Raw genomic sequence first — 12,691 nt, forward strand, 5'->3', positions numbered from 1 at the left:
AGCCCTCGAGTTGAAATTTTCAATTAGTTCGTTTGTTAGAATCGTATGAAAAATAGAATTTTTCATTCACTTAGAACTCGCCATTGATGAATTTGAGACTGCAGATGATTTTCTTTCTTTTATAGATACTGTGAAAAAAAGTTTTTTTCTTTGGTCCCTCTAAAGGCATTAAGTACTGGAGAAAATCACCCGATTGTGGTAAATTTTGACTATCATGAGTTGGCCTTGAGCAACAGCATCATACCAAATGATTCTGAATACAGTTAATCTTTATTTTGGTTGGAAGAATTAGTAAAAATGTGTTTTGCCTAATCTTATAATGTAATGCCACCCGAAAGGACAAAACATAATATTTTAAAAAAATTATTTATTATTTAAGCTTTATTATTGTGTGAGTAAATGTGTTTCATTTTTGAGCAGGATATCATAGTATTGTTCTGTACTAATACATTGAATGCTTACTTTTCCCCACCCCGTATGAACAAGCAGAGATTCACATTAAAAAAAGCTCTTTTAAATTCCTTCAAGACAGACATTTTACATTATTGCACATCGCATAAATTATTTTCTTGAATGCAGTAGGAAGAAGGTCAGACTGATTTTCCAGCAGGGGGGGAAGGAAGGAGAATGAAGAAGGAAATTCCAAAACTAAAATTTTTTTATGGCTTTTAATTATTAATTACATTATTGTAAATTCTTCAATGCATGATAGTTTTTCCACTACCTTTTTTACAAGAGCTCAATGGGGCAGGATGGTGGGACATGTGAGTGTCACCACACACACATTCTTCAGAAATTTATTTTAGCTTATGAATTGAATAAGTAATTCATTCACAGAATTTCATGCAATAGTTGATTTTAAAAAGGCCTGATAAGACATTTATATCCAAACCTCTCCAAAAAAATAATGATACTGAAGTTAAAATATTATTTGAATTGAAAACACCTCACAAATACCAGAAGATCAGAACTATAACAAACTTTTACCACCTTTTTTTTCTCAGTTGGATCAATGCAAATCATAGTATGTAAGCTAGGGAAGTGGTACATATATTGTATTTTTTCACTGTTTTCTTTGAGTTTTAACTGTCATGATTTTTTATTTTTCATTATGCCTTTATTAAACAATCATATTAATTTAATTTATACAGCATTATATTTTTTATATTAGTATATCCTTTCCCTGAGCAGATAATTTTCTTGTTCCAAAGATGTTCGCTTTACTAAGATTTCACAATACTATTTCTGGAGAATTAATGTTGTCAACTCTTAAGTCCCACTAGTGTATTAATAATCTGTATAATAAAAATAAGCTTGTGCTGTTATACAGCAAAATAAGATTTGCTTATTTTTGCCTTCATACTATATTGTTTATATATATATATCGCCTTTATAACATTAAATCTGCCTTAATAATAGATAATGCCTTTCGTTTACATTATATAAAATTGTTCCTCTTTCTAAAAATCCCTTATGGTAATTTTAAGGAAGGTAACAATATTTATTATGAATTGTTCTTGATGGCATTAGTAATTTTTTTTAAAAATTAAACACCTAATATTGAGTCTATAACTCAACAATAAAGAAAAAAATAGTGAAATTATAAATAAAATTTTTAATAAATTATTTAAGAGTAGCCTGAGACGAAGATGACAGTTCAGGTTCTGGGAGAGTCGTATTCTCTAAACTCTCTAAACGCTTTCTAAGTATATTGACACTGTGGTGTAAAGCATCCCTTTCATCTTGTAGAGTTCTTACGTGAGATTCCAATTTGCGGATGGTGCTTTGATACGTAGTTACAGATGCTTCTAGTTTGGTGACTGAATTCAAAGCAACCTAAAATAGAATGAATAATTTAGAAAAATAAAAAATAACGATAAACAAAAAAAAAAAATCACAATTTTTAAATGCACTCAAAACAATATTTTAGTAGCGCTTTAGTCGCAAGTATATTCATTTAATATATTCGCCTTTAGTCAGATTGAATACGGCTAATTTATAATTTATACTAATAATATTTCATGCTAAATGTTATTTTAAATTTCAAGGTAATAATTATGTTAGATACCAATGATTTTATTTATTTATTTTTTCCATTGATATATTTATTTCAGAAAAGTTAGACTGAAAACATCATTATGCTTATTCGCTAAAAAAAAGGGAAGAATTGCAAAGCAACTATTCAGGGGTGATTGTGAGCCCAAGTTAAAATTCCGGAAAATTTCTTGAGAAAAAAAAAAAAAAAAAAAAACAGTTTAAATGGGGAAAAATTAAAACAGAGTTTTTTCCTTTTCCTCAATCTTTCTTAGTTTACTTAAAATAAACAGGGTGATTCTAAAAAGATGGGCAAAATTTTAGGAAGTGATAGTACACACCCAAGCAAACAATTTTTATCAAAGAATGCATGGTCGAAAACAAAACGCAAAGGCGCTGGCGCATTTGGAAAGTTGCTTGATGCAAAAGTGAAAGCTCCATTCCTGTTGCGAGTCACTGCGCTGCGTTACTTGTCGCCAAGCTTTCGGCCGCTGCAGGGAAAGTTCGTGATATGCTTGGTGTGTTTCAGAATGTTCGCCTATCTTTTCTTCGTCGTTGTACTGCGAGAATAGCCGCTGCCGGCCACTGTTTTGAACACTTATTGCAATCACATGCCATTAAATTTGTTTTTATAATTTAACTTCCTCGTTCTTTGTGTGTTTTTGCCTCATATAAGAACATAAACTTTGACGCCCTCTAGCGGTTTTGCGTTTTGTTTTCGACCATGCATTCTTTGATAAAAATTGTTTGCTTGGGTGTGTACTATCACTTCTTAAAATTTTGCCCATCTTTTTAGAATTACCCTGTATTTAAAATTTACACATACTTATACCATTTACACATACTTATGATAACCTGGAGAAGTAATTGAAATTTACAATTTTTCTTTCGTGAGTTTATGATTATAACTATAATACAGATAAAAAATTAATATTAATCTTGAATATAAAGCTTATAATTATATAGTATCTGGCTCTCCCTTAAAAACAAATAGAACAAACTGTGTTTTTAAGTTCCACCTTTCAAAATTTTATTTCCGGAAACTTTTGTGATCAATGATTTTTTTAAACGTCTGGACCTTCGATCTCCGGAAACTTCAGGATCAAGGTTAGCGAAAAATCCGGAAATCCGGATTCTTTCCGGAGCACAATCAGCCCTGACTATTAGAAACACCATCAAGTTTTCTCAGGGATTCTAAAATATTTTATTGTTTTAAATCCAGTAATCGCGATAGTGATTTGTATTGTCTCAGAATTTGATCTCATTTCAATTTTTTACTTATTTAAATATTAATTAGCGGCCCCTAATGAGTATAGATAATTAGGGAATACCACGTAAAATTGTCTAAAATTCCTAAAAAGCAATTCTTCCTCAAGGGCATAAAAAGAATATGGCACAATACAATAATAAAAATAATAACTTCAGAATTAAGTTAAAATGCTTGTTTCAGTAAAAATCAGGACATATTGAATTACATATGCAAATACCTCAAATAGATATCAGATTTTCAATACACAAAATATGCAGTTATTTAAGTCAGGTTTTTTGGAAAATAAACAAATCTACTGCTAAAAATTACCTGTAATTGATCAGAAAGCTCTGTATTTTGTTTCTGAAGATCTTTATTCTCAGTTTCAATTTGTTTTTTCATGGAAGACATAGGTTCTGATTCTGAATTCACTTCAGACATTTCTTCTTTCAACACCATGTATTCAATTTGATATGTTAATAACACTTTTTCAACATCCATAGATAAAACCTGGAGTTAAACAATTTTAGTGAGAAAAAAAAGGAAGAGAATATTTGTTAAAAAATATTTACTAATGCAATGAATAAGTTCTAATGGATTTGTTACAGTGTGGTAAGAGAAGTAGGAGTTTTTATTATTAAGGAATAATGACATTTCAAGTTTAATTGCAAAATTTATTTAATTCCATATAAGTAAGCTTTCAATGCACCATTAATGCTTTAAAATTAAGTAAACAAAATAGAAATAATAATGACAAACATTTATAACCACATAAAAAGGTAGAGAATAAACTTTATGCAGAAGACAAAAAAAGGCCAAATGATAAGCATCATTAATAATGTTTTTCCTGTCATGCAATTTAAAAAAAAAAGTACTTTATGATAAATTTTCAGAAAAAACAGCTATAACTATTTTTTTCCTTGCTAATATTAACAACGCTAAAACAAAATCTAAAAGAAAAAAAAAAGATTTTTATTTTGCTTCGATTTTTATTTTCTTTACTTTTGTGTGGGAAATCACTAAATAAATATCTAAAGATGTAATTTCTAAATTTGTGTAAACAAATAAATAATCTAAAATAGGCAAAATTTCAAACTTTGCAAAGGATAATCGCATTCTATTTTCTCTAAATAAAATAAAGTACAGAAAAATGTTTTTTAGCTTCTTATCCTCTTATGCATTATTTAATTACTATTTCAAAACATAATAATAGTAAATAGTAAGTTTTTTTTTTTTTAAAAAATAATATAAATTTTTTAGTTACTTAATACAATGTTAATATCTTGGCTTCATTTGATTTTTCTGCTTTCCTTAAATTTTTCGTTCCTCTCCTCTTATACATCTACTGTGCCAGCATTCAAAATTAATTTCGAAAAAAAATTACTGGTTCAAAGGTTTGGCAAGTGCTAATATGTACTGGTCCTCCCACAGACAATATCACAACTCAATTGAAATTTAACATTAAACATATTTGTGAATCATTTAAAATCATTTTCATGCTTTATAATCACTTAACATTTATTATTTTGTCTCGAATAAAATTTGATTAATTATAACTAACCAAGTTAATTACAGAATGAAACACTAAATTAGTCTCACATAAAAAAATAAATTTAAAATCAAAAATTAAATAAAATGTATTAAATAAAAAAGTAAAACATGCTTGTTGATGGGGATTTATAACAGATTAATTTTTTAAGATATAATCTTGCAAAATGCGTAATACATTTTTTTATTTTCTGCATCAAATTCTAGCCATTTGTAAATCATCAGCACTGACCCTGAAATGCACAAGTTTGCTTATTCTTTTCTTATTCAATCTCTTTTTCTTTATTTAATGTTTCATTCATTCCTTTATTATTATTATTGACACGCAGTTATGCCATTTTTGTATGGTTGATTAACGATTGAATATTATTTCAAGATTATCCGAGAGGGCTATCAGTGGTCTGGAACCAGAGGACAAAGAATGAATTTAAAAGCGGGATGCTATGACTTTCCTTAATATATCTAACTCTTACTAATCATTAAATACTATTATAATATTATAATAGTATAATATAATATTATTGTCCGCAGTAGCTACTAGCTCAAAAGTGTCATTCTTATATGGATTCATTAAATAAAAATGCCCTTTCCAATCTTATGAACGTAGATTCTTTTCTAAGCATGCATCATTTACAAGATGCATGAATAAAAAAATTTCATTCAGTAATGAATGATTTAGGCACAATATGGTTCCAAAAACAATTTTCAAAAAACTAAATTGATTAAGGAAGCATTTTATCCTTTGGAAATAGGAAAAAATATTTCGTGAAATCAAGAGTTATCGAGAAATGCCTTCAGCTAAAAGATGTTTTTAATATTGTCGGCAAAATAAATACAGATTTTATTAGGTTATTAGATTTCATCAAATTTTAATATTTTAGGAGCGGGGCAATAAATCCCATATAATATCCCATATATAAATTTTGGCCATTGTTCATGAGGTATTAGATTTAAATTTAAAAATATAAGGAGCACAAACTACATCGAGCAAGAAATTTGAGTGAGTAATTTAAGTTCATGTAGGGAATGGTCAACACAGAAGAATCTCTCTAGAGGTAAAAACTTTACATTTAAAATAAATTAACTAAAGCAAGTGATAAGTCAAACGGAAAAAAAAGTTAACTTTTTTTAAAAACAAAGGTTTATTACTTGATCAAGGACTTTTTCCATTCCAATATGGCCACTGGAGGGTAATGTAGTTTTTAAGTATGACACAATAGATTCAAAAGAATTACATTTCACTATCTGAGCCTGGTGGACTTTCAGTAATAAAGCTGAAACTTTAAAGATCACAGACATTCCTTGCAGAAACAACATGTCTAGAATAATTAAATAAATAAATAAATAACAGATGAAGAAAACCATTTAAAATCATCAATATTGAAAAAACATACCAAGTAGGCGAGAAACAAATCCAATGGGAAAATGAGATGCAAATAAAGTGAGAAACCATGGTGCTGCATAAAGCATAGGAGAGACTTCGTACTTATCAAATAATTCATGTACCTCGGGTGCAGTGTTCTGAATGAGTCTGGCAAGTTGATACATTTGTACCTACACAAAATGTACACATCAGCATTTAGTACTTTAATTATCAACATTAGAATCCAGTAATTTCAAAATTTATGCCAACAAAAAATACATAGAATTCTTGTACATTAAATATTCTATTACCCTATACATTAGAGTTAAGCTATCAAGAAAATTCAAATTATTAGCATTGGGATACCTGCAAGTGACGTAGTATCTCGATCCTGATTGGTTGTTGAATAGTGGCATTTGTTTACGTTAGCAACTGTTTTTTTCCATTCTATTTCGAGTAAGTCAAGTCCACCAAGTATCAATTCTATTAAGTGGCACATTTTATATTCATACACAAAGATTTCAATTTTTTCACTGAATATTTCTTACATAACACAAAGACAGGCACAAAGCCATGTAGAACATAAGTAAACTAGTAATGCATCAAAGTTGCCAGGTACGCAAAACAAAAATATATTACTGTTACAATAAAATAATAAATCTAAGCTAAGTAAAAAATTATATTTTAACAAATTTGATGTGCGATACGGCATTGTATTTAATTAACTTTATGTTAATTGACATTCTAACTTATGTGGAGAGACTTAGCTCAACTTTAACATGCCATCTTGTTTATAAATGATCAGCGGTTGCTGAGGTCATAGGTTACAGGTATCAATAATCTTCTTCTTCTTGAAGTGCAAGCACCCAATTTTAAGAAATGAAAAAAAAAAAATTTTTTAAATTCACTAAATGATTGAATTGAATAAGTGTTTATTCAGAAAAGTTAATAGTGCAAAAAAACTATAAAAAACTTTTGCCATTTAATGTAACCAATATTTAAAAACATGCTCAAATGAAGTTGAAAGCCCTAAAATATAGGTTTAGCAATTTCTAGATAATGAAAGCAAGCAAAACTTACATTAAAAAAATATCTTAATAAAGAAAGGACTTGCAAAGAAATAAATAACATATATTTGCTGTTCTCTCCAATTTGAGAGAAACTAAGGTATCCTGGTAAAGGGATGACAATTGTTTTATATTCTCAGTTCATGTAGCATCAAAAACTCAGAACATTTATATGCAAGAATCCAAGATTTAATAACTTGTGCTGTAAATATGTTTGAAATATAACTGTATTTAATAAATATCTCTGGATATAATAATATTTTTGCTTTGATAGCAATACATAATTGTATAATTTTTTTATTTTGCATAGATTTTTTACAATTTTAGTGTGTAACATTTTTTGTAACAAGGGGGAGATACCTAAATTTTAATAATAAAAAAATATTACTTTATTTTCTATGTTCAGCCAGGATAGGCATTACATATTTCCCAGCTTTTAAAATCTCTTTAATTTCTTAAATTAAATTTTTTTAATCATTCTTAATCCAATTTTAATTGAATTAAACCAATTATTCAATTTTCATTACATTTTATAAATAGCAAATATAAATATTTTATCCACTTCTTAACAATCAATGTAAAGGCTAGCTTTTTAATTCAAGGCAAAAAAACTAATGAATTCACTGTCGTGACTAAATCAAACATCAAGATCTATTCATAACTCTTTATTCCTTAAGTTATTTTATTTCTCTTATCACAAAAATGTTTCAGCTACAGGGTTATATTAATTCTCACATTCATTTGGGCGATTAGGCTGTAGCCAAATTATTTCAAATTTAATACTAATTAATTTGAAATAATTTGGCTTTGTTTTTGGCAATTTTATCATTCAAAAAATCGCTAACTATGAATCTCTTCCATGCTCCTAACTGTCCGTTGGGAAACATTCAATCACTTTTAATTTTGAATTCTTGGCATTAGGGCAGGGGTTTTTCATCCCTTGATTCGACCGTTGAATTACTTAACGAAATCTTCATTTTAGAAAGATATGCATCTCTTTATTCCTATAAAGGAGCATTCTACAATTTTGAAATCTTCATGGCCATGATGTACCTAATAATAATATTTCTAAACAAAATAATAAATCAAAAAACTTTTTTTAAGTAACTTTGTTCAATTCTTTGGAATAAAACCCTATATTATAAAAAGTGCAAACGTACAAAAATTATACTACTATGGGCAAAATCTTCACAAAAACTGCAATGAAATTACCTTCATCATACAAACTGGAACAACTTCCAATACATAATTATGAACAAACTTCCATCAAAACCAATATAGAATTTTTTCCAATATCTAAAAACAGTAATCTCTAATAATAGGAAAGCGATCAAGTGTTTATAAATTTAAACAATGTGTTCGTAAAATTAAATTAACCCTACCTTATTCAGATATGACTTTTTTTTTATTTAAACTATAAGTTTTTTAATGATCAAAATGAAAGCTTTACTTAGTATAATTATTTAATTCTTTGCTATGAAAGGCTATATTACAAGAAATATTAAGTATTACATTTCTAACAATATTTTTGCAGTTTTAAAAATACAGAGGTTCAAACTAGTTCAAAGTCAACTTTATATAATTAAAAGTTTTTTTGAATAAGATGTTGAGGTTTCATGGAATACTGAATAAAATTGACAAAAGCTAAAATAATAAATTATAACAATGTAGAAAAAAAATAAGAACATTTGTTAACAAGTTTTTAATATCAACGAAAACAAAGAAAATTCACTGGCAATATTCATAACCATTCATAAAATACTTAAATAAAAATACCTGCAAAGCAGCCATATCTGACTTGTATTGATTTCTCAAGCCCAAAGTAAACATTATATGTTTTAGAGCATGAAAAGCTTTCTCTTCATCAAGCTGAAATGAAAAGTAATTAAAGAGCTATTGCTAGAACATACTATTTCTAGTTAAAATATGAAAATATAATCATTTTAATTTCAAAATACTGTAAACTCCTGATTATCCACAACCTGGTCCAAGAACAATATTTTAGATAAAAAGATATCTGGCATGGTCAATATCTCATGCAAACAGCAAATACTAGTTTTTAGACCTGCAATATTTTATCCACAAAAAAGCAAAGACATATTTAAACCTTTTAAATATACCTTACAGCAGTGGTGATTGTGAGCTCAACTTAAAAATCCTAAAAATTTCTCCAATTAAATCATTAATTAGTTGTTTCAAAAAATTAACGTCTTTATAAATTTAAATCATTGATATTTTCAAAACATTAAATTCTAAATAAATTATATGCAGCATAATTTAAATGAATAATTATGCATAAGTTTACTTTTACCTCTAATCACATTTATTATTATGTCAGAAAAAATATTTAGAAAGGAAAGAGATGCCAAGTATAAACTCGAGTTCTAATATTTCTAAATAAAACATTAAAAAAATTTTATACATAAATGTGATCAAAAATTTCTTGAAACTTCTGGACCTTGGATTTCCGGAAACTTCCGGATCGCGTTTACCAGAAAATCCGGATTTTTTCCATAGCACAATCATCTCTGATACAGAGCAAAAATTATAAATTGCAGAAAAAATAGATAACGAGTATCTTCTAAATAAGACTCACAACAAGGATGCAAAACTTAAGGCTCGAGGATCAAAACTGTCCTCTGAACAGTTTTAAATATTAATAAAAAATGTACTAACGAAAAACTATTTAACAAAAAAATACAAAATCAAAAGAAAAACCTTTTTTTCCGCCTTGAAAAAAGGGGAAGTTATTCATTCACTATTTTTATTACTCATTCTGCACTTTTATTCACTTGTTTTTCGCCAATATCAGTGCAAGTTTGAACTTGATAGTAGTCTTTTTTCAAGCTTAATTTATGGCTTTGTGATCCGTTCATAAAGAAAAATATAATTTCTTACAAATTTCATATATTACTACATGGTTACTGTCAATTAGGATAACTTACCCTACATTTTCATGATTACAGTTTTACTTTGTCTGCCAACATAATATTCTTTTAGTTTTTATGGCATCTTGACTTAGATTAATTTTAAACTAAATTTTACAAAAAAAGCACTCTTTACATACAATACTAATTAAATAATGAAGAAGTTGAGAATAGATGAAAAATAAATACTCACATGAAGCAACAGTATTCCTCCCAGAAAGCTCAACCCTTGGCAATACCCTACCTCTTCATCAACAACAGAATATGCTTTTAAAAGACTAAATAGAGATAACTGTCCAGAACCCAAAACTTGTTTGAAATATGGATGACCAGGATATGTTCGCCCTGAAATTCAATTTAATACTGAAAAGCCAAACATTTTAAATACATAAATAAAAAAAATTTAAAAAATAAATAACATGGTTTTACAACAATACTAAATAATTTAGTATGACTAAAAAAATTAAAAATCAAAATCGATTTTTATTTTAAAAAGTCCCCAATTTAAATATAACTTACACTCAGCAGCTTTCCTCCAAAGATTATTACAGAGTCAGAGCTAAATTAGCTTGATTTATAGTTATTGCTTGATAAGATCAAATTTATTAAACAATAAATTGCTACCTAAATTTACTCTAAACGTGAAACCAATAAAATTAACATAGACAGACATTATGTTAATCTTAAAAACTATAAAATAACATACCAATGTCAACCAAAATTGCATGTTGGTAAGGAGTAAGCTTTCGTAGCAATTCGTGATAAGGAGTACTGTCTACAGGCAGACATTTCCTAGAACTGCTATATTTATCAGCTAAAAACAACCAAACTTCTCCTCTCTTCTTTCGAGGCACACCTACAAAGTAGTTTTAAATATCAGATTATCATTTTCAAGATAAAAACCAAGCAAGAAATTTGGAATTATATAACACAAGCAAGACCAATAAAAATATTATATTACTCCTATCTTACGATTAGTATCTTACATCAACGATTAGTATACTTACTTCAATTTTTTTAAATATCCATGGTAAGCTATCTTAACAATTTTAATTAGTTTTCTAAGCAACAAAAATAAATGATTCCAGGTGTAGTACGTTTGACATAAGTTATTAAACATATGCCAATTTGTTTTTAGGATATGCATACAGATGCAATCGTATGTGTTCTACTAAGGCATATTAAAACAGAAAACAAAATTTGTACTTTTTTTTTTAAAAAGTAAAAATTAATCACTTTCAACTATCACATTCTTAAAATATATCGCTCATGGGCTCCAATAGCGGTACAACTCAAAAAATCATGTTTTTAGATAAGAGGGTTTAAAGTTTTCATTGCTAAGGAAAAGGCATAAGAAATGCTTTAGTTTGGTTAAACGAAGATTACCTTCAAGTTGAATTATAAGTTGTGCTAGTATTGCTGCTGAAAAGAACGTGTATTTTCATATTTACACCTGCTCTTAGTCCAAAACGCATGTTTTTTTAGTTGTGCCACTATTGCAGCCCATGAACGATATATATATATATTTTCATTAAACATTGATTGTGAACTTAAATGTAAGTTGCACTTTGATTTTTCTTAATATTTTATTTTAGTACTATTAAATGTAAATTATTATTACTTAATTTTGATACAATATATAATTTATTACTTGTTTTATTTCAAACAATAATACATAAAGTTTGGAAAGTAATAATATTTCAGATTAAAATTCTCATTTAATTATAAGGAAATTTCTTCCCTTTTTTTCTTTGCTATTTTTAATGGCACTTTTATGTAATTTTAAGGTCTTCAAAATTTGGGCTCTAGTTATAATTGTTCTACAACATTTATGTATTTTACGTTTTAGGTCGTAAAGTTCAATGAAACTGTTTGAAAGTGGACCGTGTATGAGTGACGTTATTTAAGTTTTATTAAAATAAAAATTTTAATTATTATCTGTAAGAAGATTACTCTTTTAAGATTTATATGTCATAGATTGACATAGTGATTGTTAGGGCATTAGGAATGCAGTTTCAAACATTTAGATTTCCTTTGCCTTGCAGATAACCTTTAAATTTGAAAATGTGATTTTAAAAAAAAGTCAAAGGAAATGTGTAAGGTGAAAAATTTTTGTATATTTGATCTCTCATTAGTGGTTTACTACAAAAAGACGGGTTATAATTGCAAAGGTTGCGAACTTGACTGTTTTGCAGTAAACTCAACTAAGCTAAAATAATTATAATGTTAAAATAAAAAAGTAAAATGAGAGAATTCTCAAAATTTATAGTTACCATATCTAATTGCAGATTCTAATGAAGCATAATTTCCATCAGATGAGAAAACTTCTTCCCATTTCTTAACGGCATCATTGGGACATGGAGATATGACTTCATAATCAAGCTTTAAATGTTTTTCCAATATTTTATCTTGCTTCACTATCACCAAAAATAAAACAAGGTCAAAATGTTGCAAAATCAATAAAAGGCAATTCCATTGTTACATTTTGATACCTTTTCATATT

The 12,691-nt window shown here is 27.7% G+C and overlaps 1 protein-coding gene across 1 annotated transcript in view; it reads right to left on the reverse strand.

Moving 5' to 3' along the window:
• Positions 1 to 1,095: 1,095 nt before the first annotated feature.
• The window catches only part of LOC107452214 (TBC1 domain family member 1), a 33,176-nt gene continuing 21,580 nt past the window's right edge, over positions 1,096 to 12,691 (reverse strand). Inside the window, exons 13-20 of the mRNA XM_071183651.2 lie at positions 12,462 to 12,605; positions 10,895 to 11,044; positions 10,382 to 10,533; positions 9,038 to 9,130; positions 6,226 to 6,385; positions 5,981 to 6,150; positions 3,614 to 3,793; positions 1,096 to 1,836 (exon numbers count right to left, since the gene is read on the reverse strand). Of these exons, the coding sequence (XP_071039752.2) occupies positions 1,624 to 1,836; positions 3,614 to 3,793; positions 5,981 to 6,150; positions 6,226 to 6,385; positions 9,038 to 9,130; positions 10,382 to 10,533; positions 10,895 to 11,044; positions 12,462 to 12,605 (1,262 nt within the window). The 3' untranslated portion in view covers positions 1,096 to 1,623. The remainder of the gene's footprint in view (positions 1,837 to 3,613; positions 3,794 to 5,980; positions 6,151 to 6,225; positions 6,386 to 9,037; positions 9,131 to 10,381; positions 10,534 to 10,894; positions 11,045 to 12,461; positions 12,606 to 12,691) is intronic.

This window comes from Parasteatoda tepidariorum, chromosome 7 (assembly GCF_982258835.1).
Source record: "Parasteatoda tepidariorum strain Cologne lab strain chromosome 7, Ptep-v5.0, whole genome shotgun sequence".
NCBI classification, from domain to species: domain Eukaryota; kingdom Metazoa; phylum Arthropoda; class Arachnida; order Araneae; family Theridiidae; genus Parasteatoda; species Parasteatoda tepidariorum.